This window comes from Pelophylax lessonae, assembly GCF_965119305.1.
Source record: "Pelophylax lessonae genome assembly, chromosome: 4".
Taxonomy (NCBI): domain Eukaryota; kingdom Metazoa; phylum Chordata; class Amphibia; order Anura; family Ranidae; genus Pelophylax; species Pelophylax lessonae.
The window spans coordinates 578,385,497-578,412,958 of NC_138771.1; the positions used below are offsets into that span (position 1 = coordinate 578,385,497).

General features: G+C 46.0%; 1 protein-coding gene across 2 annotated transcripts in view; it reads right to left on the reverse strand.

Annotated features, from left to right (window-relative positions):
* Positions 1 to 27,462, reverse strand: part of LOC309554296 (hepatic lectin-like) — a 120,193-nt gene that overhangs the window by 39,385 nt on the left and 53,346 nt on the right. For both annotated transcript variants that reach the window (XM_082255949.1, XM_082255950.1), the window contains exon 6: positions 6,900 to 7,015. In XM_082255949.1, the coding sequence (XP_082112075.1) occupies positions 6,900 to 7,015 (116 nt within the window). The remainder of the gene's footprint in view (positions 1 to 6,899; positions 7,016 to 27,462) is intronic.

Genomic DNA, 27,462 nt, shown 5'->3' on the forward strand with positions numbered 1-27,462 from the left:
AGTCATCCTGGTAAGAATCAGATGTCCTGGGCTATTTCCCATCAGTTCTCGTGGCCCTCTCTCTGCAAAGATGTTGCTGCATATGTGGCTGCTTGTTCAGTCTGTGCCCAGAACATATCTCCTTGGCTCCTTCCCTTGGGCCTACTGCATCCCATTTCCAATGGGGAGTGTCCCTGGTCTCACCTGGCCATGGGTTTTATTGTGGAACTTCCCACATCTCAAGGTTACAAGGTTATCCTCATGATTGTCAACTGGTTCTCCAAGATGTGCCACTGTGTTCTGTTAAGAGGCTATCTACCGCTCAGGAGCTTGCCTTGGTGTTTGCCAGGGAGGTCTTCCATTTACACAGGTTGCCTAAGGAGATTGTCTCGGACCATGGGAGCCAATTTGTCTCTAGGTTCTGGCGCGCCTTTTGCTCCCAATCGGGTATTCGACTCTCTTTCTCCTCTGCCTACTGTGATAGATCCCCTTACTCAAGAAGAGTATGTCCGCCGTATAAGCTTCCCTTGCCTGATACCAGCACAATCCAAGATCCCTTAGCCCACCAGGTCACTTGTCCAGACATCAGTTTAGAGTGGTAAGAAGCATAACACTGTTTATTCAAACACAGGAACAAAGAGATTTACATTCTGGGACAATACACCCTTCCCTTTAGCAGCTAATCCACACACACATATACATCCCATAATAGGTTGATCCCAAGACAGACAGAAACAATAGAACTATAGGATACAGGCACTGCACAATAACAAACCCCACCTCACCTCAAACTATCTAGCAATCTGAAAAGGGAAATAGTTTATCTTCATATATTTCTTTTGTGATATTGTGCAGAAATATTATTGTCCCAAGTGAAAGAGCCCCTTCATTCTTTCCACACAAACCCCACATATAGAACCCATAACAGGGGTAAAACAAAATGCTGAGTCCGGTGTTGTTGTACAGTGAGTCTGATTAGTGCAGACCCAACTGGGGTTCTCAAGCCACCCTATACCCCTAATAGACACAGGGTGACTTACACATAAGAGAGGCGGGTGAAGCTGGACAAGGAGCTTCCCGACCTCTCTAATCTGAATTCCACAAGTCCCCCACCCAAAGTGACTCCTGTCACACCTACAATTGCGCAGTCCAATGGTGCTGCTGAGAGTTCCAACCAAGTTCTGGAGCAATTTCTCTGCTGCTATATCCAGTGGCGGCTGGTGCTCAAAATTTGTAAATGTAATAGGCATTACTTTGTGGCAAAAAACGCTGTAAAAAAATTGCGTGACTTTGAGGTCACAAAAGTGTGAAAGGGGCCTTTAGTAATTAAGGCATAGCGTGTCCCCTTTCAATGCACAGGGACCTTCGTGCCCCCCTTCAATGCACAGGGACCTGCGTGCCCCCTTTCAATGCACAGGGACCAGCATGCCCCCTTTCAATGCACAGGGACCAGCGTGCCCCCTTTCAATGCACAGGGACCAGTGTGCCCCCTTTCAATGCACAGGGACCAGCGTGCCCCCTTTCAATGCACAGGGACCAGCGTGCGCCCTTTCAATGCACAGGGACCAGCGTGCCCCCTTTCAATGCACAGGGACCTGCGTGCCCCCTTTCAATGCACAGGGACCTGTGTGCCCCCTTTCACTGCAGAGATGCCAGCGTGCCCCCTTCAATGCAGGGATGACAGCGTGCCCCCTTCCAATGCAGAGATGCCAGCGTGCCCCCTTTCAATGCTGAGATCCCTGTTCCGTTGCGCCCCCCCCCCCCCCCCCGAGACCAGTGCACTTACCTGTAGCGGCGGCTTCTCTTCAGTCCCCCGGCGTCTCCTCGAGTCCTCAGTCCTCCCGCCTCCTACTCGGCCAATGGCATGGGGTTGGCCTTTCGGCCAATCAGGAAGCGCGTATCGGATCCGCTTCCTGATTGGCCAGGAGGAGGATCCGTGTGACAATAGCGAATTTTCATTCGCTATTGTCACACAATGGGTGGGCTCGGGGCGCACTGCTCTGCGCACCGGGTCCACCCTTTCCTGAAGCCTATTAGAGCCTCTGGCTCTAATCAGGTGACAAAAAAATAAAAAGCCCCATTGAGCTCCATGCATCCGGCGCCCCGCATGTAGATTAGGGGGCCAGACACATGGATAGGGGGGGCAGCGCCCCTGCTCCCCCAACGCACCGGCCGCCACTGGCTATATCTCTGACCATCAGCACACTTGGGTTGATTTGCTAGCCTGGGTAGAGTTTGCCAGGAACTTTGCCATTAACTTGTCTTCCGGAATGTCTCCATTCATGGCCAATTATGTTGCCGGAGTCATTCTCGCCACAGGACATCCCAGCTGTGGAGGATCATCTTCATGCCCTCTGTTCCTCTTGGGTGCAGATTCAAGAGTCTTTATGGGTCTCTGCACAGCGTCAGAATCTCTAGGCAGACCGGAGATGTTTATCTGTTCCTTTGTACCAGGTCAAGGAGAGGGTGTGGTTGTCGACCCGTAATCTCAACCTCAGGGTGCCCACTCCAAAACTGGCACCCTGTTTTGATCAGCCTTTTAGCATCCTCATTAAGGTGAACGCGGTGGCCTATGCCCTTAGTCTTCCCCCTGGCATGCGTCTTTTACGTGTTACATTTGAAGCTACTGGTTTGCAATTGTTATACTTCCTCAGTTCCTCGCGTGTCTGACCAGGCTTGGCTGATGACCTTCCTTGCTCTCGACTCTGCATCGGCAGATGACCCGGCATCGGCAGACTACCCACTTCTGGACTCGACCCTGGCTTGGATGACTACCCAATTCTGGACTCGACCCCGGCTTGGATGACTACCTGCTTCTGGACTTGACCCAGGCTTGTTCCTGATCTCGCTCCTCACTCTTGCTATGCTTTTATTGTTTGCTCCAAAAAACATTAATTTTACCTGCATCTCCGTGTGGTCTGGTTTCCTGACACCCTGACACCTACAAGGATTCACAAAAAAACTAAATAGGGTAAAAAGGAAAGGGGTAAACATACCCTCATATAACAGGCTACACAAGGGCTGGCCACAAGGGGGGGGGGGGGGCAGTGAAACACTTCCGTAGTGTGGAACTGCACAGACAGCCAACCTGCACAGGTGATAGAACCATATCAGGTTCTCCCATGTAATAAGCAATGTAAAACTATTCATCACCGCACACAACATCCCCCACGACCACGCCTGGATACAGAAGATGCTGCTGCACTAGCCCAGGGTATTTATGCCACCTGCTAATAGCTAGGCTCTTAGGCCATACTGCCGCTTTGCCTGCAAATGGCCAGGCTTAAGCTCTTCATGGCACCACTTCCATCACCCATTTTCACCCCACTAATAGCTGGGGACTGCTGGAGACTGCTGGAGACTCCACATGGCACCACATCCATCCCCCTTCTCCACCCCGCTAATAGCTGGAGATTGCTTGAGACTCAACATGTCTTCTGGGGTACAGCTTACCGAACAATCAGGCCACAGTCGTGGAGAATTAATCCAAGGTAAAACTTCAACCATTCTGATTCTTAGAAGGAGGACAATGAATACTACCTCTGGCTCTGAGCTAAAATATCTAAGCTGTCTGTGACCTGTTATCTTCCTAGATTATCTATCTAAGCACCACACTGGCACACTTGCAGCACTGGGGTCTTGTACTCAGGGCCGGCGCTACCACTAGGCAAGTTAGGCAGTCCCCTATGGCGCACTGCCACCTAGGGCGCCTGGCCGCTGGTTTCCCCTTCTTAGTCTCTCCCTCTCCCCTGTGCTGTGCAGCCACTTTGGTCTTTGTACCATACTGACAGTGATTGGCAAGTGTCCGTGAACACTCCTTGCAGCCGGGTCCGCCGCTGACTTTTGTTTGTATTTCAGTCTGATCATGTCTCTGTCAGACTGTCAGATCCTCTCTCACTCGCTCACCCCCCTCCCTCCTCGAGTCCTCCCTCCTCATGTGATGGCTCGGTCGGCCTCGGCTCCCTCCTGTAGTGTGTGTAGATAGATGTGGATCCGTCTTCTCCTGTGCTGCGGAGTGATATCTAATCTGTTGGAGCCTGGGACTGGTCACTGGGACTGGGAGTGTCAGTACAGGCTTGCAGCAGTCACCCATCACAGGACAACAGGCACATGAGAGGAAGCGTGGAGGAGTTAGTGGAGTGGAGTCTATGCTGTGGAGGGAGGGAATGTCAGTGCAGTGAGTGAACCGAGGAGGAGGAAGCAAGAAAGGATTGGAACTTAAGGTGTGTGCTGGAGCCTGGAGGACTCATAGAATTGTAATTTAAAATCTTTTCTACATACAATATCTATATTTTGCTATTGATCCTGGTTTAGAAGCTATCCAATGGTCTAGGGGGAGGGGAGGGGGGATGTTAAGGTTGTTATTTCTGCTATTAAGTTAGACATTTGATCCCAGTAAAGCTGGCCATATACAGTACTTTTATTTTTGATTTTGATTTTTTTTTTTGTTCAGCCTGCATACTTAGTGCCGGTCACACTATTGCGATGCGGGAACACTGCAAATCTACTGCGAGTTCCCGCATCGCATTTGCAGCACAGGCAGTTCACACTGCCATATGTGAATCGCTGGGAGTGTCAATTCAAAGTTAACGACACCCCCAGATAAGATTGCATATTGCAGTGCGATCTGACAGTTCACACATGAATCAGATCGCACTGGTGTGAACCACCAGGCGATCCGATTCTGCTGCGGACCAAAAAAAGGGTCCTGTGCAAGTTCAATGCGATTCAGATGCGAATTGAGCCATACAATCTGTATGGCTGAATTCGCACCACACAGACATCGCATGTGATTTTAGTGCCAGTTCACACTATTGCGATGACGGACAGATTCAGAGCGCACTGCTCTGCAAATCACATGCAATGTCTGTGCGATGCGAATTCAGCCATACAGATTGTATGGCTGAATTCACATCTGAATCGCATTGAACTCGCACAGGACCCTTTTTTTGTCCGCAGCAGAATCAGATCGCATGGTGGTTCACACCAGTACGATCCGATTCATGTGCGAACTGTCAGATTGCACTGCAATATGCGATCTGATCTGGGGGTGTCGTTAACTTTGAATTGACACCCCCAGCGTATCGCATATGGCAGTGTGAACTGCCTGTGCTGCGGATGCGATGCGGGAACACGCAGTAGATTTGCAGCGTTCCAGCATCGCAATAGTGTGAACCGTCACTTAGGAGCAGCTCCGAATCACATGCGATGTGTGTCATCCCAATAGTGTGAACCGGCACTGAATAAAAAAAAATCTAAATGGTTTCTTTATTCACTCAGCACCCACTGAGTGGATGTCGATCAGTGCATGGCCAGCTTCAGGTTTAATTATTGAACATTTCCAAAACCAAGGGAAACACACTTGTGACAATCACAAGCGATCTCCACCCTACGCCAGATCGCAAATAAAGTAACAAATGAATGAATAAATAGGCAGCCACCTAAAAAACAAATCGCAATAGGATGTTCAAGCTCAAGGAACTCAAGCGGCACTAAACACTAATCAATTAGTGAATAAGTATATGGTGAACAGAGGTAACCGCATAAATTCTAATATGCCACACATCTATACACACAAATATATAATCCTGAGAAAAGTTAAAAAAATATTCCCTATAAGAAATTAAATTAATCAATACCTGGGAACACAGTAAATTTGCATAACTCATATGACTGTTAAATCATGCAGATAGATGCTAGAATAACACAGCATCCCTCGGAATAAGCTACTGAGACATGGAACCATCAATATATCATAATAGTCCAATCAATCACAATGACATTAGATGACCAGTCCATATATCTGCTAATCAGAAAGTAATCCTCAGGGCGGAGCCAAGGGGGTGGCAAAATTAGGTTTCGCCTAGGGTGTCAAAAATCCTTGCACCGGCCCTGCTTGCACTCACATAGCCACAGGACCATCCGTTGCCTCCTGCCAATATCCACCAGACTCTTCCTAGTGAGAGAGATGTAGACTTACACCACATCTGGACAACTAAGGCCCCTTTCACACAGGTTGACCATTCAAATCCGCCTGTCCCTTTTTTTTAGCGGATCTGAACGGTCCCCCCATGCATCTCTATGGGGCATCGAATGTCAGCGGAGACATGTCCGCTGACACCTGATCCGATCCGTCAAATCTGAACGGATGGAAACCCTATTTTCCCTCCGTCCAGCGGATCGGATGGGATCGGATGAGAATGGGCCGACGGTCCGTTCCTTTCCGATTCCCCCATAGAGATCTATGGGGCTGTGACAGCTGTGTCTCCGCACACAGTGCAGAGAACAGCTGTCATTCTCCTGCTCAGCGGGGGATCGGCGGATTGATCCCCCGCTGAGAAAGGCGGAGTCCGTTTGATGGACTATATGTGTGAAAGGAGCCTTAGGCTCTCTTCCACAGCTTCCCCACAGCTCTATCCCTTCAGCTTTCTCCTGATCAAACTAGACCCTTGGACTGGGCTTGCAAATAGCCCCCCCCCCCGCTAAGCCTAGCGTGGACCTCTGTGTTTTGAGGCTGGCTTCCTCCCAGACCTCTGCCCAAGGGGACAGAGCTGCTCAATAGGGGGCTCCTCCTGCAGAACTGGATCCAGGAACTCTCTCCCTGCTGCTCAGGCCTCAGACTATTTTCGGGCTCTCCCACCACTCTCTGGGCATACCTACCGAGGGATTCGCTAAAGTCCCATAAATATTCAGACTGCAGACTCTGTTCTCCTTCCCACTATGTTTTAGAATTCTCTAGAAGACAGGGAGAAGTAACAGAACAGCAGCTTGTGAAACACTGAGCAGCCCTAAGCAATCCACCCCTGCCCTTCTGTTTACAGTGAAGCTAAACAAAATTTGCCTAGCAGTCTGCTTTACACTAGTAGGGTGCTACAACATGAATCCTACATTATAGGAATACATCACTAAACAAAACCTACCTGAATGATGTACCAGTTAATGTTGTGCCATCAACCCATTTAAAGGTATTTTCGTTCTCTTGATCAGTCAAACCAATCCAAAGATTTCTATCTCCTTTGTTTTTTGTTAAGAAATTCTATGAAAAAATTATTGGATGTTAGCAACAACACATTACCTATAGAAAAAAAAGCCTGCACTGCTTTTTAAAACATAACACCTAATTTAAGAATACCCCCACGCTTGTACTTGAAAAGAAGCCTAAAGGCAACTCACCTTTGAAACATGTAACATGTTACACCCATATTAAGGGTGTAACATGTAACATTTTCCAGGGAGTTTGGACTTAGCTGCATTCTGACCCCAGGTCACGACCCCCAGGTTCACCCTGCTCACGAGGAGAGTTCCCAAGGACACAATGCAGGCACGGATGGATGGAGCAAAAGAAGAGCCAGATAACAAGCCAAAGTAAGGGCAGGCAGCAGACAAACGTAATCAGGAGAACTAGCCGAGTCGGTACACAAGAGATCAGTCAACAAGAAGTCAGGTAGGAAAGATAACCCCTAAGGGGCTCAGGAACAAGCATTGCTCAAGCAACCAGAAACTGGTCTGAGTGGGATTTAAATAGGAAGACACATGGGAGGCTGGACAGAAAGTATCAGGAAGGAAGGTATGGAGGGAGGAGCCTGCTAATGGAGCTGATCCCGACGGCCTGCTGAGTCTCTGAGCCACCGCCCAGAGAGATGTGAGGGAATGCTCTCTCACCTAGCCTCGATGCCTGCCTAGCTGGATCCCGCTGCCCCCCCTCCCCGCTACCCGGAGGCCCCGACCCGGTCCTGGTTGCCGACCCTCCCTGAGGCTTGGAGGAGGGAGGACGAGTACCCTGGGTCCCTCCTGGAGACTGGAATCGGCTGTGTATTGGAGAGGTGGCCGCCGAGCGCAGGGGCTGCTGAGACGCTGGGAGAGCCGGCGTCCAGGATCAGGAGAGAAGGTCTGATTGGAGTGAACACCGCCGAGGGGCCAGTGCTGGAGGGATCCAGTTTGGAGAGACCCAGCAACATTGGACATCGTAATCATCCCCACCATACCACTCTACAAGGAACGCCACAGATTAGCCGAAGGGGACTGGTGAGAGGGGAAACCCCCCAGAATTTTCATATGAACGATATCAAAAGAGTCTTTCTTAAAAATACTATCATCATTTTGGAGTGTATAACTTAAGAGCTAATGTGACTGTGATGGAAAAGTGGTGTGGGACCTTGCTTGCTTGAGTGCGAGGGAAACCCCCAGAGAGGTTGTACGTTTATTTCTCAATATCAGATCTTCTTGAAAAGCACTGTCTTATTATCATCTATAAGTATGCAGCTTAATAGAACAGAGGGACTAATCTGAAAAAAGTGCGGGACTATGCTTACTTAAGCGAGAGGGGAAATCCCCTATAACCCCCCTGCGTTGGATCATAAAATCAGCCTTCCTTGAAGCACTGTTAAATTATCACCCAGGAGTATATAGCTTAAGAGTCAATGGGACTGTTGAGAAAAAAATGTGCGGGACTCTGTTTACCAAAGTATGAGGGGAAACCCCTATAGAATTGCACTACATTTGATCTCATTCCTAGCCCTTCGTGAAAGTATCAGTATATTTTCATCTATGAGTTTATAGTTTAATGAGTCAGAGGGATGGTTCTGAAAATTGTGCGGGACGCTGCTTACTTATGGTAGAGGGGAAACCCCCCAGGATTTTATTTCACATGATCTCAATATCAGCCCTCCTTGAAAGTACTGCTGGATTATCTTTCATGAGTGTATAGCTTAAGAATTGTCGGGACTGTTTGGAAAAAATGTGTGGGACTCTGCTTACTTATATAACTTAAGAGCTAATGTGACTGTGATGGAAAAGTGGTGTGGGACCCTGCTTGCTTGAGTGCGAGGGAAACCCCCCAGAGAGGTTGTACGTTTATTTCTCAACATCAGCTCTTCTTAAAAAGCATTGTCTTATTATCATCTATGAGTATGCAGCTTAATAGAACAGAGGGACTAATCTGAAGAAAGTGCGGGACTATGCTTACTTAAGCGAGAGGGGAAATCCCCTAGAACCCCCCTGTGTTGGATCCTAAAATCAGCCTTCCTTGAAGCACTGCTAAATTATCACCCAGGAGTATATAGCTTAAGAGTCAACGAGACTGTTGAGAAAAAATGTGCGGGAATCTGTTTACCAAAGTATGAGGGGAAACCCCTATAGAATTGCACTACACTTGATCTCATTCCCAGCCCTTCGTGAAAGCATCTGTATATTTTCATCTATGAGTTTACAGTTTAATGAGTCAGAGGGATGGTTCTGAAAATTGTGCGGGACACTGCTTACTTATGGTAGAGGGGAAACCCCCCAGGACTTTATTGCACAGGATTTCAATATCAGCCCTCCTTGGAAGTACTGCTAGATTATCTTTCATGAGTGTATAGCTTAAGAATTGTCGGGACTGTTTGGAAAAAATGTGTGGGACTCTGCTTACTTAGGGAGGGGGGAAACCCCCCAGAATCCTCCTTTATTGGATATAATATACTGGCCCTCTCTGAAAGCAAAGACATATTGTCATCTATGAGTATAAGGTCTAAGAGAAGGTGGGTTTGTGTTGAAAAGGTTCGGGACTCTGCCTGTTTGAATGAGAGGGGAAACCCCCCAGAATCCTTATATGACCAATTTCAAATACCAGCTTTCTTAGAAAGCACTGCTACAGTATTTATTTACAAGTGTATGCTTAAGAGCTAGTTGAACGGTTCTGGAAAAAGTGCAGGACTCTACTCACTTAGGTGAGGGCGGAAGCCTCCCAGATCTTACTTACGCGCATTGAGAAATGTGCGGGAATCTGAGTACTTAAGTGAGAGGGGAAACCACCAAAATTTTCATACGTTTGACTTCAACAACAGCTTCCCCTGGTAGCACAGCTATATTATCATGCGTGAGTGTATAGCTTAAGAACTAGTGAGACTGTCGTGCAAAAAGTGTGGGACCTCTCTTACTTGAATCACTGAATAAATGTATATGATATTTAGTTCATACTGAAAATAGAGACATAAGAGGAAGCTATACTGAGGGCTTATTCCCCAGAGCCAAATCCACAATGAGAGGTAAACCGGCAAAGGAAGTGGCAGGGAAGCCTCCAAAAACTACAGCAAGCCCAGGAACAATTAAAAAATACATGACACCTGAGGGAAAAGGTCAAAACACACAGCCAGAGGACCAACCGGTTGTTAGATCCAAACAAAATACAGAGGGAACCAAGAAAACTAAGAATCAAAAGCATATAGGAGTAAGTGGAGAAGAAAGCCTACAAGTGTCAAGAGAAAGCAGTATAACAATAGAGGATGGAGACATGAATAGAGAAGATGAATTCAATGAAAAAGATTATCCACCATCAAAATCAGAAATGCGGGAAATGTTTGCCAGCCTTGAAAGATCCATTAAAGCCGAGATGGCTACCTTACACGTCGACTTTGGGCATATTCTGGGCAGAGTAGAAGAAACAGAAGAAAAGGTTGAGTCCCAAGGAAAAGAACTAAAAAATCTAAAAGAACAAATGAGAAAAATGAAAATGGAGCAGAGAAATATGTTATACAAAATCGAAGATCAGGAGAATAGAAATCGAAGAAAAAAATCTGAGAATAAGAGGATTACCAGAGAAAGGGCCAACAGAAAAATTAGAAGAAACCCTGGAGAAGTTATTTAACCCTCTGCTGGGAAAGGCGACCACAGATAAAATTGAGTTTGAGAGAATTCATAGGTTGCGTAAACCAACCAATCTACCAAAAGAGAAAACAAGAGATGTGATTGTAAGATTCCATAAATACGAGACAAGGGCCCAGATCTGGGAGAAAATGAGAAGTAGACCGGAATTAAAATATGACGGGGAGGACATTCAGATTTTCCCAGACCTGGCAAAAGAGACAATTAACAGAAAACGCATTCTTAGACCAATGGTAGAAATATTAAAGAAAAAAGATATACAATACTTTTGGAACTTCCCAGCAGGCCTAGGAGTGAGAAGAGATGGGAGGACAGTACTCCTTAGATACCCAGAGGAAACCAAAGACTTTTGTGAAGCAGTAAAAATCCCACTTATGGATATTCCAGGCTGGACAGACCAGGAGTGCCCAGAGGAAGAAGTTGATGAAGGAGAATTGAATCAGTGGAAACAGAAGAAAAAGATGAAAACAAAAGGATGAAAAAGGACTGGGGGGACCGGGGGGATTGGGGGAGGGGGGGAGGGCTGGCGGGAGAAGGGGAGGAGGGGAGGAGGAGCAATTAAGAATAAAAAACGGGTGGCCCTATGGAGATCAGCGGGCCGTCACCATTAGACCCTACGGTAGGGAAGATGGGAGGGAACGGTGACCACTAGCAGAGCTCGACCTCGGCCACAAGTCGATTGGAAAGGGAGGAAGGAGAATCGACAACCCTGATGGAGGGACCAGGAATAGTTGGGGGAGGGGAGGGTAGGGGTGGGAAGAGGAAAGGGGAAGAAAGAGGGAAAAAAAGGGGTCAATAGATCAAAACGTCTCCTATAAGAAAATACAAGAATTAGGAGAACTCACAAGACAAGAAAAATCAGAGGGATTAATGCCATCTCTTAGGGATCCCTGGTGTTGGTTGAACAGTTTTTATGGCCACTTTAGAGTTGAAGAGATGATAGAGAAAGACAGTAATGAAGATTAAGAAACAATGGTTATAGTTAACATATTATCTTACAATGTCCGAGGTTTAAACTCTCCAGAAAAAAGGAAAAAAATTTTAAAAGAAATTAGTTATTTGAAAGCAGATTTGACATTCTTACAGGAGACTCATTTATCTCATGCATCTAATATCAGATTGTATTCTAAGAGCCATCCTACCTGGTATTACGCGGACTCACCCGGGAGGAAGTCCAAGGGAGTAGCCATTGGCATTTCTAGGGGCCTTGGATTTGTTCTAGAGTCGAGAAAGGTAGACCCAGAGGGAAGATACCTCTTTTTAAGAGGAAAAATAGGAGATGAAGATTTGACCCTAGTAAATATATATAGCCCTAATGAGAGACAAGTAGACTTCCTAGGTAAAGTACTGGAAAATTAATGTTTTAAAAAAAAGTTTAAAAAAGGAGGAGTCATACTGGCAGGGGACCTCAATCTCTGCCTTGACCCTAAAGTAGATACCACATCAAAAACCCTACGGATAAATAAAGTACAGGCAAAGAAAATAAAGGAAAAATTATTTACAAATCAACTGGCAGATATTTGGAGAATTCTCCATCCGAAAGATAGAGATTATACATGTTACTCAAGTGTACATGGAACATACTCAAGATTGGATTATATACTAATCGAACATAGGTGGATCGAAAGGGTAAGCGAGGCAGAGATTGGGGTCAAGACTTGGTCGGACCATACCCCCATTATGGTAAAAATAAAAATGGCGAAAGAGCGACCTAGGATGGATGCTTGGAAAATAAATGAGGAGATTTTTGGAGATAAAAAGTGGGAAAAAGAAATAGTGAAAGAGTTGGAATTCTATTTTCAAATAAACAATACAAAAGATGCACCAAAAGACATAGTATGGGAAGCTCATAAGGCTTATATGAGGGGCATATTTATCTCAAAGGGGACCCAAAGGAAAAAAGAAAGAATAAAAGATAAGATTAGGCTAATGACAGAAGTACATCAATTAGAGCAAAAACATAAAAATACACAAGATATATTAATAAATAATTTACTTGAGGTGAAGAGAGAAGAATTGAAAGATCTGCTAGAACAGGAAATAAAGCAGGAAATGAAAAGATGCATAAAAGAAAAATACATTGAAAGTAATAAGGTTGGGAAAAACCTAGCAAAAATCCTGAAAAAGAAGAAAGGAAAAAATTTTGTAGATAAAATTAAAAATAAAAATGGGGAAATAATTCAAACAACGACAGGAATAGCCAAAGAATTCCAAAACTACTATGCAAATCTTTATGCAGTAAAGAAAGGTGAGATACAGGGGAATGAAACAGAAAGGAGGGAGAAAATCAAAAAATACCTTGTTGACGCAGGACTGACAAAGATAGATGAGGAAAAGTTAACATTCTTAGAAAGACCAATCTCAGAACAAGAAATAGAGAGAGCCATTAAAGAAACAAGCCTAGGTAAAAGCCCAGGACCTGGTGGGTTTACCATAGGTTATTATAAAAAATTTAAGGACATTTTAATCCCAAGATTTAAAGAATATATAAACGGAATAGGGACTCAGTACGAGATGAGTAGAGAGGCCCTGTCAGCATCAATCACAGTTATAAGGAAAGAGGGAAAAGACCCGTTACTATGTTCTAGTTTTAGACCCATCTCCCTACTTAATGTTGATACTAAATTATTCACAAAAATTTTGGCCACTAGAATGAAGAACCTAATGGGGGAGTGGATACACAATGATCAAGTAGGATTCATCCCAGGGAGACAGGGACGGGACAATGGGATAAAAACTATACTGTTGATAGACCATATGGTAAAAAGCAGAGCTCCCAGTCTACTCCTGCCAGGGTAGACTGGGAGTTCATGATAAACACCCTAGTGGAGTTGGGAATAAAACCTAGAATGTTGGCCTGGATCAAAACTTTGTATAATCAACCAACTGAAAAGGTAAAGGTCAATGGAACTTTGTCAGACTCGTTTAAAATGCTCAATGGAACAAGACAAGGATGTCCCTTGTCTCCGATGTTATTTGTCTTATCTTTGGAATCACTACTGGCAACTATTAGAAATAGTGTGGACATCGGGGGCATAAAGGTGGGACAAGTGGAGCATAAGGTATCTGCCTTTGCAGATGATATCCTGCTTTACATAAGTAATCCGAGGATCACTTTGCCCAACATAATTAAAATTATGAAACAATATGGAGAACTATCCAATTTAAAAATTAATCAAAAAAAAATCAGAAATATTAAATATTAATATCCCTAAACAAGAAGAGGAGATGTTAAAAAAAGAATTTCAGTTCAACTGGAGAAAAGATGAGATTAAATATTTAGGGATAAAATTAACCCCAACTCCAGAAAAACTCTACAAAACAAATTTTCTAGAACTTCTGAATGAAGTAAGATCAGAATTAAATAGATTATCCCCGAGAATCTTTTCCTGGATAGGGAGAATAAATACGATAAAAATGATAATCCTGCCCAAAATTATATATAAATTCCAGATGATTCCGATTTCATTACCTCAAGTATTTTTTAAAACACTTAAAAGATTAATATCCCGCTTTATTTGGAAATACAAAAAGCCAAGGGTAAAGTACACTACACTATGTAAAGGTAAGGGACAAGGGGGACTAGCCCTACCCGACTTTAAAAATTATTATTTTGCAGCAATACTCACAAGGGTGATAGAATGGACAAAAAAAAATAATGATAGAAATTGGGTGGTAATAGAAAGCACGATGAGTGGTACACACTTAGCAAAAGTTATATGGATACCTGAGAGGTTTAGAAATCTGGACACTAACACGCATATAATCACAAGACATGCTATTAAGGTTTGGGATAATATACATAAAAAAGAAAATTGGAAATACAATTCACCACTGATCCCGTTACAGGGCACAAAATTTTTTGCACCAGGGGAAGAGAAGGAATTAGGTAAATGGATAGAAGAAGGAGAAGCACAATTAGGGGATATAGTAGAGAAGGGGAAAATTATAACCTTGGCGGAGCTGAAACAAAGGAAAGAAAACTGGAAGATAAATGAGTGGAGGTATATCCAACTAAAGCACTTCACATTGTCACTACCGCAGCCATTGAGAGATATAAACGACCTCCGCCTTTTTGAGCAATTATGTCTTAAGGATAAGATAATAAATAATATTTCGAATGTGTATAAAATACTGTTAACAATAACAAAAGAGAGAGGAATATCATTAAAAGAAAAATGGGAAAGAGACCTCGGCCCGTGTAGTAGCAACAAACAGTGGGATAAGAGCCTTCAATTAGTACATAAATCCGCGATAGACACCAACACGGAGGAGATGAACTATAAATTGATCACAAGGTGGTACAACACTCCTGATAAGATGGGAAGAATTCAGGTAGAAAGTTCAAGACTTTGCTGGAGGGGATGTCAGATGGTAGGGACTATAGCCCATATATGGTGGGAGTGCCCAAAAATTAAAGTATTCTGGAGCGAAGTTATAGAATTAATAAGTATAATTACTAAAATAGATATTCCCTTGGATCCTTGGAAATGCATGTTTCATGGAACCCATATGTCAGTGAAGCAATATAAAAAAACATTACTCCCTCACTTATTAAACTCAGCTAAGAGCTTGATTCCCTTTAATTGGCAAAAAGAAGAGGCCCCCTCCAGGAAAGATTGGCTGTTAAAAGTAGAGAAAATAAGAAAGTTGGAGCAGCTGAGGACCTGGGAGGAGGAGGAACAGGGGAATGAAGAGGAGATTTGGGATGAGTGGCAAGAGTTTAAGGACACAAGGGAATACAGAGAAATAATAGGAGTCGAATGATAAGAAGAGACGGGGGGGGGGGGGGAGGGATAAGGAAGGGAGGGGGAAAAAAAAAGGGATAAAAGGTAATATGTGTAAAATGTATATGAAAAAATTCTCCAGCGATTGGAGTGTTGTAAATAATTTTTTACCTGGAAAATTTAATAAAGAAATATAAATAAAAAAAAAAGGAAGGTAAAATAACCATCAGGTGAAGCAGGCGACATCCATAGCAGCTAAGTCAGTGCAGCAAGAGCAGAGCACAGGCTTGTGGAACCACATGTGCCAGTAGACCTACAGCAGCAAAAGGAAAAAAAATGTATGCAAACAGTAACCCCCCCCCGCTTACGAGGTCTCCCCACACGTCTAGGGGCTGGCTTGGAGGGAAATTTCCGATGAAAATTGGTCACCAAGCATGGGGCTGAGACATCTGCAGCAGGAATCTAAGTCCTCTCCTTCCCACAAGGAGTATTTGGAGTCCAATATTTCTTTAATCTCATACTGATCCCTGGTGTCTGCTACAGGGGCAGGGCGAGAGAAGCAATTGAGGATCAGCGGCATGAGCAGGGAGACATGAAAGGCATTGGGGATCCTGAGATGAGAGGGCAGGCGGAGCTTGAAAGCAACTGGATTGATCTGACGGAGAATTGGAAAGGGACCAATGAAACGAGGGACAAATTTAATCAAGGGCACCCGGAGTCGGAGGTGGTAGAGAGCCAAACTCTATCGCCAGATAGGAGCTTAGGACCAGGGCGACAATGGCGATCTGCTGCCGATTTATGCCTGGAAGCAGCCAGATGAAGATTCTTAGAAACTTCTTTCCAGATTGAGATGAAGGTCCTTTGAGTTTCAGCTGCTGCTGGTACAAGAGAAGAGATTGGAACAGGAAAGGGAATGCACGGATGCTGCCCGTAAACAGTGAAGAAGGGAGATTTTCCAGAACTGGCATTGGAGTGGTGATTTAAGGAAAACTCTGCCCAGGGCCAAAGGTCCACCCAATCATCTTGGAGGGCTGAGATGAAGGCACATAGATAATGTTCTACATTTTGATTGACACGTTCTGTTTTCCCATTGGTCTGGGGATGAAAGCCAGAGGAAAAATCCAATTTAATCCCAAAGGAGTTGGCCAAGGCTCTCCAAAGCCGAGCAGTAAACTGAACTCCCCAATCAGAGACAATGTGTGAAGGCATCCCATGGAGACTAAAGATTTCCTTGATGAAAGTCATGGCAAGACTGGTAGCTGTAGGTAGACCTGGGAGAGGAATCAAGTGACACATTTTGGAGAACCCATCCACCACTACCCAGATGACCGTAGAACCTGTTGAGGTGGGCAGATCTGAGATAAAATCCATAGAAATACAATGCCAAGGTATTACGGGAACTGGTAAGGGTAGAAGCAGCCCAGCTGGGGTGGGCGTGGCAGACTTGGATTGTACACAAACCGTGCAAGCTTCTACGTACTCTTTGACGTCCTTACGAAGAGAAGGCCACCAGTAGAAACGCTGAAGAAGGTCACAGGTACAATGTATACCATGATGTCCAGAGAACTTGGAGTCATGTGCCCACACAAGGAGTTTGGGACAAAGTGTGGGCACCACAACATTTTTACCTGGAGGAGGCTGTGTGGGCAGAAGCTGAGTAGTGGCTAGAATTCAGTGTGAAGGGATGATGGGGAGGATCTAGGTGATTATCGGAATCGTTGACATTGAACGACCTGGACAAGGCATCAGCATGAACATTTTTGGCACCAGGACGAAAAGTAATGTTGAAGTTGAACCGGGCAAATAAGAGAGCCCAGCGAGCTTGTCGTGGGTTCAAGCGTTTTGCAGATTGTAAATATTGCAGATTTTTATGATCAGTATAGATGGTGATGCAATGGGGGGAGCCCTCTAGTTGATGTCGCCATGCTTGAAGTACTAGTTTAATAGCCAGTAGCTCGCAGTCCCCAATGTTATTGTTCTTTTCTGCATCCGAAAACTTCTTGGAAAAGAATCCGCAAAGCTGAGACTTGTCCTCCTGAGCTGGCAGTAGAACGGCACCGACTCCTACTGAAGAGGCATCAACCTCCATAGGAAAGGGTTTCGTAATGTTCGGACGTAGGAGAATAGGGGCAGAGAGGAAGGCTGCCTTGAGTTTGTGGAAAGCATCAATGGCTGCGGGGGACCAGAACCTGGCATTGACACCCTTACGGGTAAGAGGTGTAATAGGAGCCACCACAGTGGAATAGTTATGAATGAATTGGCGATAATAATTGGTGAAGCCCATAAAGCGTTGGGTGGCTTTAAGACCACAGGGCAGAGGCCACTCAGAGATGGCCTGAAGTTTGGCTGGATCCATGAGGAGACCCTGACATGTGATTATGTAGCCCAGAAATGGAACTTGTGTTTTTTCAAATAGGCACTTCTCCAACGCGGCATAGAGACAATTGTCCCGCAGACGCTGCAGCACAGCTTTCACATGGAGACGATGCGTGTGTAAGTCTGGAGAGAAAATAAGAATATCATCCAGGTATACAATAACACAGACATATAAAAGGTCCTGGAAGATCTCATTAACAAGGTTTTGGAAGATAGCTGGGCATTACATAGGCCAAAGAGCATCACAAGATATTCATAATGTCCAACCCTGGTGTTAATCGCAGTCTTCCACTCCTCTCCTTCACAGATTCCTATTAAATTGTAGGCCCCTCTAAGAATCAATTTAGTGAAAACACGAAAACCCTGAAGTCTGTCAAAAAGTTCCGAAATTAAAGGGAGAGGGTATTGGTTTTTCACGGTGATGGCGTTAAGGCCCCTGTAATCAATGCATGGACGGAGTGAACCATCTTTTTTTTCCACAAAGAAAAACCCAGTTCCGTCAGGGGAGTTGGATTTCCTGATGAAATCCTTTTGCAGGTTTTCCTGAATGTAATCAGACATGGCTTGTGTTTCTGGGATAGAAAGAAGGTAGACACGGCCTCGGGGAGGAGAGGTTCCTGTTAACAGATCAATGGAACAGTCATAGTCTCTGTGGGGAGGAAGGCGGTCGGCAGACTTTTTTTGCAAAAAACATCATGGAAGGACTGGTATTGGGAAGGCAAAATGGGAGAAGTGGAGGTTTCAGCCAGAGAGATGGAAGGAGGTGGTAGTACCTTGGACACACATCGTTCATGACACTGAGGCCCCAAGCCAATACTTGTCCAGAGTTCCAATCCAGATGCGGTGAGTGTATTTGCAACCATGGGAGGCCCAGAATGATGGGACTGGAGGATTTAGGCAGAATTAGAAAAGAAGTTTCTTCACCATGCAAAACTCCAATGTGTAATGCAACAGGAGGGGTTTGAAACCGGATGGGGCCAACTGGCAAGCAGGAGCCATCTACTGCTGTCATGGAGAGGGGTATAGTCAGGGCAACAAAGGGAGTCTCCAACTCAATCTCCAGCCGCCCCTACAAAAATTCTTTGCACCAAAGATTTCACAGAGTATCCCACAAACTTGGAAAAGGGAAGTAATATATGTACAGGGCCATGGGGCATACCTCATATGTGGCCAGTGAAAACAATAAATTACGTGGAAAAATATAGGACTTTGCTGTACAAATATTCACACATGTATGTACATACACAAGGTGCATTTAGACAAAACAAAAATCTGCTTGACAGGTAAAGACATTACCCTATCTGGCTAACTAAATACAATATCTACATTGTATAGGAATTTACATTGAGCAATGGAGGGCCTCTCCAAATCCCAAGCAAGCCTGAAAAGGAAATGAGAGTTAAACACAAGTAGTACATTGTTACCTATTCACAGTGAGACTGTCCTCTCCTCAGAGACAACCTTCTCACCAAAATTATCTCTAGTTATGATAGAGATCTTCATCACTCCAGGCCCCCTAAGGGCACGTTTGACTCGACATTCTGCTGCACACCTGTAATAGACAACAAACAGATCCTGCCAAGCTGACTATCTAACACTTCACCATTGATTCCTACCGAGAATCATATTGTTGACTAAATAATAGGCACAGTCCCTCTCAAACACCAGGGCACTGACTCTCTCTCTCCTATTATAGTCAGACCCACAAGTTCAGAATGAAGAAATGTGGAGTCCACCAGACTGGTATTCACAGTGTCCTCTCCTTCTGTAACGCTGAGGCAACACATCTTCTTCTGCGACAAGCTATTTTGTTGGAGCCTGAGCAAACTTGTCCAAATTGTGGGTTTTGAAAATCTCTTCAAGGGGACCTTGACTCTTACATTCCCTTTTCTGGTGAGAAGCTGAGCCTCTACCTCCTTTTCCCAAGGTAGCAACTCACACAAAGCTCTTTCAATCAGCCCACTGGCCTAACAGGATCTTCACAAAGTGTCCTTTGAGCAAAGTATCTTTGAAAAGTGTCCTCTTCTTCTGTAATCCAGCCATCCTGGCCATTGGCCCGTTTGCCCAAACTCTTCACAAAGTGTCCTTTAAACAAACTAGTTATCCTGGCCTGTTGGCCCAAAGGATCTTGACTGAATATCCAGTGGATATGGATTCTTGTAGAAATTGGGGCACTAAAGTTCTCTGAACAGAAAGTCTTTATGGATTAAATGGTCAGCCTTCCTCCACATGAGAAACTGCACAGTGATAATTGTTCTGCTGATTCCCATTCCTTCTTTCAAGGAAAGAAGGGAAAGGAGATTTGGAAATAGGGCTTCTGGACCTAACAACAACTTTTTTTTCCTGATGAACTTCCTTCGGGCTCTCTAGCACCTTTTTAATGAACATCCAGGCTAACTAGCCTTGTTACACAATATCTCTCCAGCAGGAGTGGGAACTCTGCATCCTCAACAACTGTAGTCAGGATGAGGTATCTGAACAGTTTTCCCTGAAGGGTCCTGAACTCGAACAGCCCAAGCCTGGCCTGTTCCATTTGGGTGATGAACTTCCACCTGATCAATATGAATGGACCTAGTTTCCATTTAGCCTTCACAAATAAGAAAGTGTCCCACAACTCGGGCCTCTTCCGATTGCCATATGGCTTGGGAACATACAGGAAATCCCAAACCGCTTCGTTGCACCATTCCTGTCTCTTGGCCTCAACCTCCTCCATATTCTCCCAAGGAGTGTAGAGGTAGTCATACCCATATTCCAGGGCCACATTCTTCTGTATCAGGCACTGACATCTAGAGAACCTGGGAAGCTTTTGTCTGTCTACTCTCCCAGGTGGGGTGTATAAAATCTCCTCCCTTTTGATAAGACTGGCGTAGGCCTCATTCTGATCCCATGCCCTGGTGTAGGTGCAAGACTGGGACCCTAGTGGCATAGGCCTCACAGAACTAAAAAAATTTCTGGCACACTGCATACGCACAACAGCCCCCTCAGTCTCATCATCAAGTGAACTGGGACTTGCAGAGCTGCTCCTCTTCTCTGTTCCCCAGTCCCAATTAGTCTCCTCTTCAGATTTCCACACATCGATACCCTCTTCCAGAGATCCAAATAGACATTGGAAATGGGGTGACCCTATATCAATGGTTCCAGCCTCTTCCTCACTGGATACACTAGAGGCCTTCCTCTCAGGAGCCCATTGATCCCCCCTCGGCCACTTTTAGAGCAACGGATTCTGCCTTTGCAGGGATTTCTGGCCCTTCTAGTGGCCGCGACTCGGCCTGCACATTCTGGGGGCATCTAACCCCCGAGATGCGGGTCTCCCTGGCTTGGCATACGGTGGTGTAGGTCTGTGCCACTGGTCCTGACCTCAGCAGTTCTCTCAACACTCCTCTTACTCTGCCCACAGGGATCCCCATTGCAGGCGCCATCAACTCTCGAGTGACTGTCTCCCAGCTCACATTCAATCTTCTTGGCCGACAATCACTCCACACCACCTGCATTAGCAGGTCACCGCAATGCCCACACTGACTCCATGCATAGATACGTTCAAGTATTGGCTACATACCACCCCGAGATGCTCCTTGTCCCCACCGCTGTACAATGCCAGTCTTCCGATGGGCACCAATCGCACACCTGTGTCCCACAGGATTGAATCTGGTGATTCTGCTCGCTCCCCAGGTACTCCACCAACACGTGGGATAGCTCCTGCGCTTTGGCTCACTCTGGCATTTGCCATCTTGCTCCTCCACACACGTGTCTGCTCCTTAGCTACACCCGATGGTGGAAGTGATGTCTCAGCTCTCTTCCTCCACTCGGACTGGCAGCTCACGGGCAGCGACTCTGCCCAAGACTCCAGACTAGCTGACTCTCTGGCGGTGGCTCGTCCTGTAAGGCAGATCTCTGTAGTGCGGTGCAGTAACCCCTTTGCTGCTTCTGCAACTGCTTAGCCAGCGCGAATGGTACTGCGTTGCAGACTGTGTTTACCGACACACACACATCTGCCTCTTTCATCTGTACTCGGGCCTCAGTTGCACTTTTCCCTTCACAAGTCAACTGATCTCCCAAACTGCCAGTGAAAATTGTTCCGCTGTCATTAACTGCACGGCCATCACTTTTCTCCACAGCACATGTACAGACATGACCCCTGCCGCACCGATTCCTGCGTTCCGGGTCACTGCTTTCTCCATCAACACTTGAAAGTAAACTTGCACCGATTACTTTGAAGCAGACACAGTCCTCCGGTACAATACAGCTCATTCCTTCTCCATCAACTCTCCAGCACTTTACTTGGGAAAACATACTCTTTCTTTGGTAGATTTCGGTTTGTTGCCTATAGCAACCACTGCTGCAATCATTACTTATCAACACACTTTCACTGATCACTGTAGAGCAGACATTACTTTTTTTCACTGACACCCCAACACTTTAGTTGGTAAGATATGGCATTACTTGGTGCAACTGCTCAGCTGTTGCCATCAGCAACCCTTGCTGTAACCCAGGCGTACATCCCAGACAACGCCCCCAAATGTAGCACTGCCTCCGTAAGAACTGCTTGATATTCACTCTGTGGGTTTCCCCTGGTTACCAGCACACGGCCCATAAGCAAAGACAATTCCTTAATTCTCCTTGGCTCACACTTCAATAATCAGTCCAGGGGTATTTGGTTGTTTTTGTTGTTTATTGTAGAATGGGGATAGGAGAAGGAAATAGTGGGATACTCCAACTTTAACTATTCACAGTGGTTGAGGACTCCTATCTTCTCTGCTTTACAATAGGTATGGAACAGCCAGGCTGTTGATTCATCCTGCCACTCCAGATGAATAGCAATTAAGTCTCTTATCTTCAACTTGACGAACAATTAGTTATCTTCAGGACACTCTCCCTAGTATCCTTTCTCTTCCTCTGCTGACACCTGACTATCCTACAAGCAGGGGTGGCTCCCTTCAGGTCAGACCCCTTGACACGAGTCCCTGTACTCACGATACTGCAGTTCCATGGTCTCCTGTGTCTCCCCTCTCAGTCAGCTTCCCTGGACCCCTGGATTCAGCTCCTCTCAGCCACTCCTCTTGCCCTCAGAACGACCTCCTGCGACCGCATGGCACCTTTACAGAGGAGGAGGCAGCCGCCCCCTCCCTCCAGGACTCCACTCTCCAGCCAAAGATCCCGCAACACATGTGCTCCTGGCTTTTATACAGTATCCCAGAATGCACCGAGGTGACCTGCCCTCTGCCAATCATCAGGACTGTATCAAAAGCCTATGCACCCATTTGTCAGGTTTCCTCCCACTGTCCAACATGCCTCCCTATTGGACCAGCATGAAACACTCTCCTGTTTCTGTTATCCTGATAGAGTAGGGTGAGTGAAGAGGAAGTATATTACTGGTGGAATCATTAGTTAAAATAAAGGTTAAAAAAAAAAAAAAAAAAAAAGCTTTAATAAAGAAAACCGATGCAGTCACCTTGTTAAGATTCAATATACTGTTTCAGGGTTTGGATAAGCTTTAATAACACTACTCAACTCAATTTATATAGTGCTAACCTGGCAGAAAAACAGCTCCGTTGGTCTAGCAACCGATGAAGCAGACACAATACTGGCAAAAGACTCCAGGGATCAGAACCAAAAATCAAACCAACACACCCTAAAATAGGAGTTACAGAACAAAATAGCAACCTTATAAAAACAGTGTGCAAATCCCATTAATATAATTTAATTATACCTTCTTCAGCCAACATTTGACAGAAAAAAGGTCACAGGGCTGCCAAATGTCAGTAAATTCATACCTGGGTTACCACTAGCAACAGTAGAACATTCTGGCATGTTTCCAAGTGTTTTTAACTCAGACATGGACCAGTCCAGTTTCTTTGATTTTTATATTTTATTAGGAACTTGGATAGGAGAATTGATGAGTGGGATACTCTAACTGAACTGAACTATGCACAATAGGCAGGGATGATCTAGAAAAGAGCTGATTAATGCTGGTTAAAGCTGATTAACGCTGGTTAATGCTATGTTGAGCTAGTCACGGCTATGCCACTACTTCACTTTGCCCTTGGCTGTGAAAGAGTCCTTAAAGCTTCCTGAGGTATACCTTTCCAGAGTCAGCTATCCTTTATAGGAAAGACTGTACTGCTGAACAACTTCAAGGCCCTTCCTGGTGCCCCCTTTACCCCCTTATCTTCAAGGCTTGACAACTTTGCACCCCCTTTACTGTAACACTCTGGGTTAGCTGGCTCCTTGATCCCTTTGACCCCTCTGGAGTGGTCCCCCCTCTTAGGCAGACCCCTGGGCAGATCCTTAAGTACTCACGATACTGTTTGTCCAGAAGTATTCTGCCCAGCAGCTCCACTGGTCAGCGCACTGGATCCTCTGCAGCACAGCTCAACCCCTGGTCCCTAGGCCGACTACCTGGACCACCTTCCTCATTTCAGAAGGAGTAGATACAGCCGTCCACCTCCTCCTGGGACTTTGCTCTTGCCAAAAGACACTCTATCACATGCCCCCTCAGGATTGATTCCCAATCCCAGAATGTATTGTAGCAATGCCCACCCACTGGGATAGTCATAAACCCTGGTGTGCTTCTGGCTAGGTTTCCTCCACTGTCCAACGATGTCCCTCATTGGATACAGTGGGGAGACTCACCAAACTCAACAGGTCACACCTGGAAGCATGGGACAGGCTAACTAACATATCAGACCCTTCTGATAAGTAGACAGGGCCATTCTATGCTTTACCTAGCACCTACCTAGGAGGGTGCTACATCCCCCCCCCTACCAAAAATGAGCCACGTTCTGTTGGCTCTGGGGCAGCGGCCCCCTACAAAAATCCTGCCAAAATCCAGGAGTATCCCACAAACTTGGAAAAGGGGAAAAGGGAAAAGAACAAATGTACAAATAATTTAAGTGCAAAAATAAAAGTATACATCTGCCGTACAAATTTACAGGTGGGGTAAAAGAATGCACCCCCCACCAAACAAACTCCATTTGGTGAAAAGGAAATAACAAATTTACACAACCTAGCTGACTACCTCTAAAGTTGAGGTCACCTGTAGAGGAGAAAGCAATGGGTTAAGCATAATATACACATTTACAGCAACATTGACTATTTCATCTCTGTAATTTGATGAGAAGACCCTGTCCGCAGAGGCGGTCTTCTCATCCTGTTCCCTGACTTCTCTGCTATCCAGTTTTGACACAACATCCCACATACTCCTGGTAGGTGAATCTGTGCCCTATTACTGGCTACCTAATTCGGAGTCAATAGAGAAGAGTGAATACAGCATTTCCTTGCCATAGTCCAACAGCACTCTTCTCAATTTGAAACAGGACAGGTTACTGGAGCCTGAGTGACCCATAGTCCTGCCAAGTAAGGGATAGCTTCATTTTTTGGGGGTTTCTAGCACCAGAGCACCCCCCACCAGACTTCCTGGATGCGCCACCCATTCCTGTAACGGCCATCTGCATGGTTTATCTGTAACCCAGCAACATTTGTAATCCACTGATCCCAGCCCGATAGCCCAAAGGATCTAAGAAGCTAGTGACCCTGGCCCGATGGCCCAAAGGGTCTGTAGAACAATAAGCAGGTCAGTCCCCACCCACTTCTGTAGGATTAGAAGGGGGAAAGGGTGATGAAAAAGGGGGGTACAAGCCCCAACAGCAACTTTTGAGTCAACATTGCGCACTCTTTGTGTAGGCTAGCCAGCCATTTTTTCTTGAAGCAATTTCTTCTCAAATGTAATATTCTGGGTGGGGGATCCTTACAAGGTTTCCCTGACTGTCCCAAACACGGACTGACCAAGCCTGGCCTGATCCGTCTGGGCGGTGGACTTCCACCTGATTCACATACTGTATATGGACCGCCCGAAGTTCCATTGAGACCTCACCGAAATACATTTTTCCCAAAGATCTGCTCTGGTTTAGTTCCGATAGGGCATTGGTAAAAACAGAAAGTCTCAGATGGCTTCATCACACCAAAACCCTCATTTGGTTTCTATCTCGAGCATAATCTCCCGGGAAGCATATGGATAATCATACCTGTATTCCATTGCCACTTTTCACTGCAGCCACCGCTGCATCCTGGAAAACCTGGGGTCTCTTCACACCTGATGAGGGAGCTATAGGCCTCATTTTGATCCCGAACCCAGGCATAGTTTGTAGGCGGGGTTAGGTCTGGAACCCCCCTGGCATAGGCCTCACAGAACCCCAATCTTTGAGCCAGCTCTCCTCTCACCACAGAATCCTTGGTTTCCTTATCAGGTGCCTCTACTGTGTCAGGACATGGCACACTGCTTCTGGCCTCAGATCCCCAGTCCCATTCAGTCTCATCCTCAGACTTCCAATTGTCAATCCCTTCTTCAATTGACCCTAATCGATTTTTGAAACTTTGAGACCCCCACATCGATGGCCCCGGCCTCCTCCTCACTGCTCACACTTGCTGAAGGAGCCTCAACTGCCGCTGGCCATCTTTCCTCCTTAATAGATATGGGAGCAAAACCTTGTCTCTGCTGCGGTGATCTTCGGCGCATCAGGTGGCCACTTCTCAGCCCTCAGTACCTGCATGCACCCTTTGTCTGGCAATTGAGCCTCTCTTGATGCAAAAGCTGATTCACTGCCAGGTTGCATGGCCTCCAGCTGCATCAGTACTCTAAAGACTCCCCTCTCGCCTCCGCGGAGGGGTCCCGATTCCATGGTTGTCATTACTCGAGTGATCCCTGTCTCCCACGACACACACAGCTGTCTGGGCTGACCCTCTCATCCCCGGTAGCAGGTAGCCGCAGTGCCCGCACTGGCCCCCCGCCTGCACCCGCATAGTCACAGCAACATTGACTATCTCATTTCTGTAATTTGATGAGAAGACCCTCAGCAAGCTCCATGTTGCTTCTCCTCGCACGTGTCTCCCTCTCAGCCACACCCAAAGGAGGAAGTCATTTATGGACTTGTCACCTCTGATTGGCTGGGCGTGACCGACTTCTCCACCCACATTCCTTGTGTGGCGGTGGCTCCACCTGCTAGGCAGAATTTTCTAGCTCGTGCTTTCTCACGCGGTGCAGTAACCTCTCCAATGCCGCACTCTCTCACCTTAGCCGACAAAGAAGTCACTGCAAAGCGGACCATGTCCCTCACCAGACCTGCATCCACTTTTCTTGCTTGTAGCAGGGCCCCAGCTGCGCCTCCATCACCTTGAGCTGTCCCTCTTTGCCAGTCCAGAGAATTGTCCCACTGTCACATGCACGGTCGACAGTCCTCTTCCCAGCACATGTACAAGCAAGGCCTGTCACCATACTGTCTCCGAAGAAAGCTCCACTGCCTTTCTTGGCATGGCCGACTGCTATCTTCACAGTATTGACACTGTCACTATACCTAATAAATGTGCCGCTGTCATATGCACGGTCAACATCATTCCATGTAGTCTTGACACACACGCGGCCCCTGGCACACTGATCCACATGCCCCTGGTATGAGTCCTCAAAGCTTCCTGAGGTATTCCTTTCCAGAGGCAGCTATCCTTTAACGTAGACTTTACTGCTGAACAACTCCAGGGCCCTTCCTGGCGCCCCCTTTACCCCCTTATCTTCAGGGCTGGACAACTTGGCACCCCCTTTACTGTAACACTGTGTTAGCTGGCTCCTTGATTCCTTTGACCCCTCTGGAGTGGTCCCCCCACTTAGGCAGACCCCTAGACAGATCCTTAAGTACTCGCGATACTGTTTTTCCAGAAGTATTCTGCCCAGAAGCTCCACTGGTCATCGCAC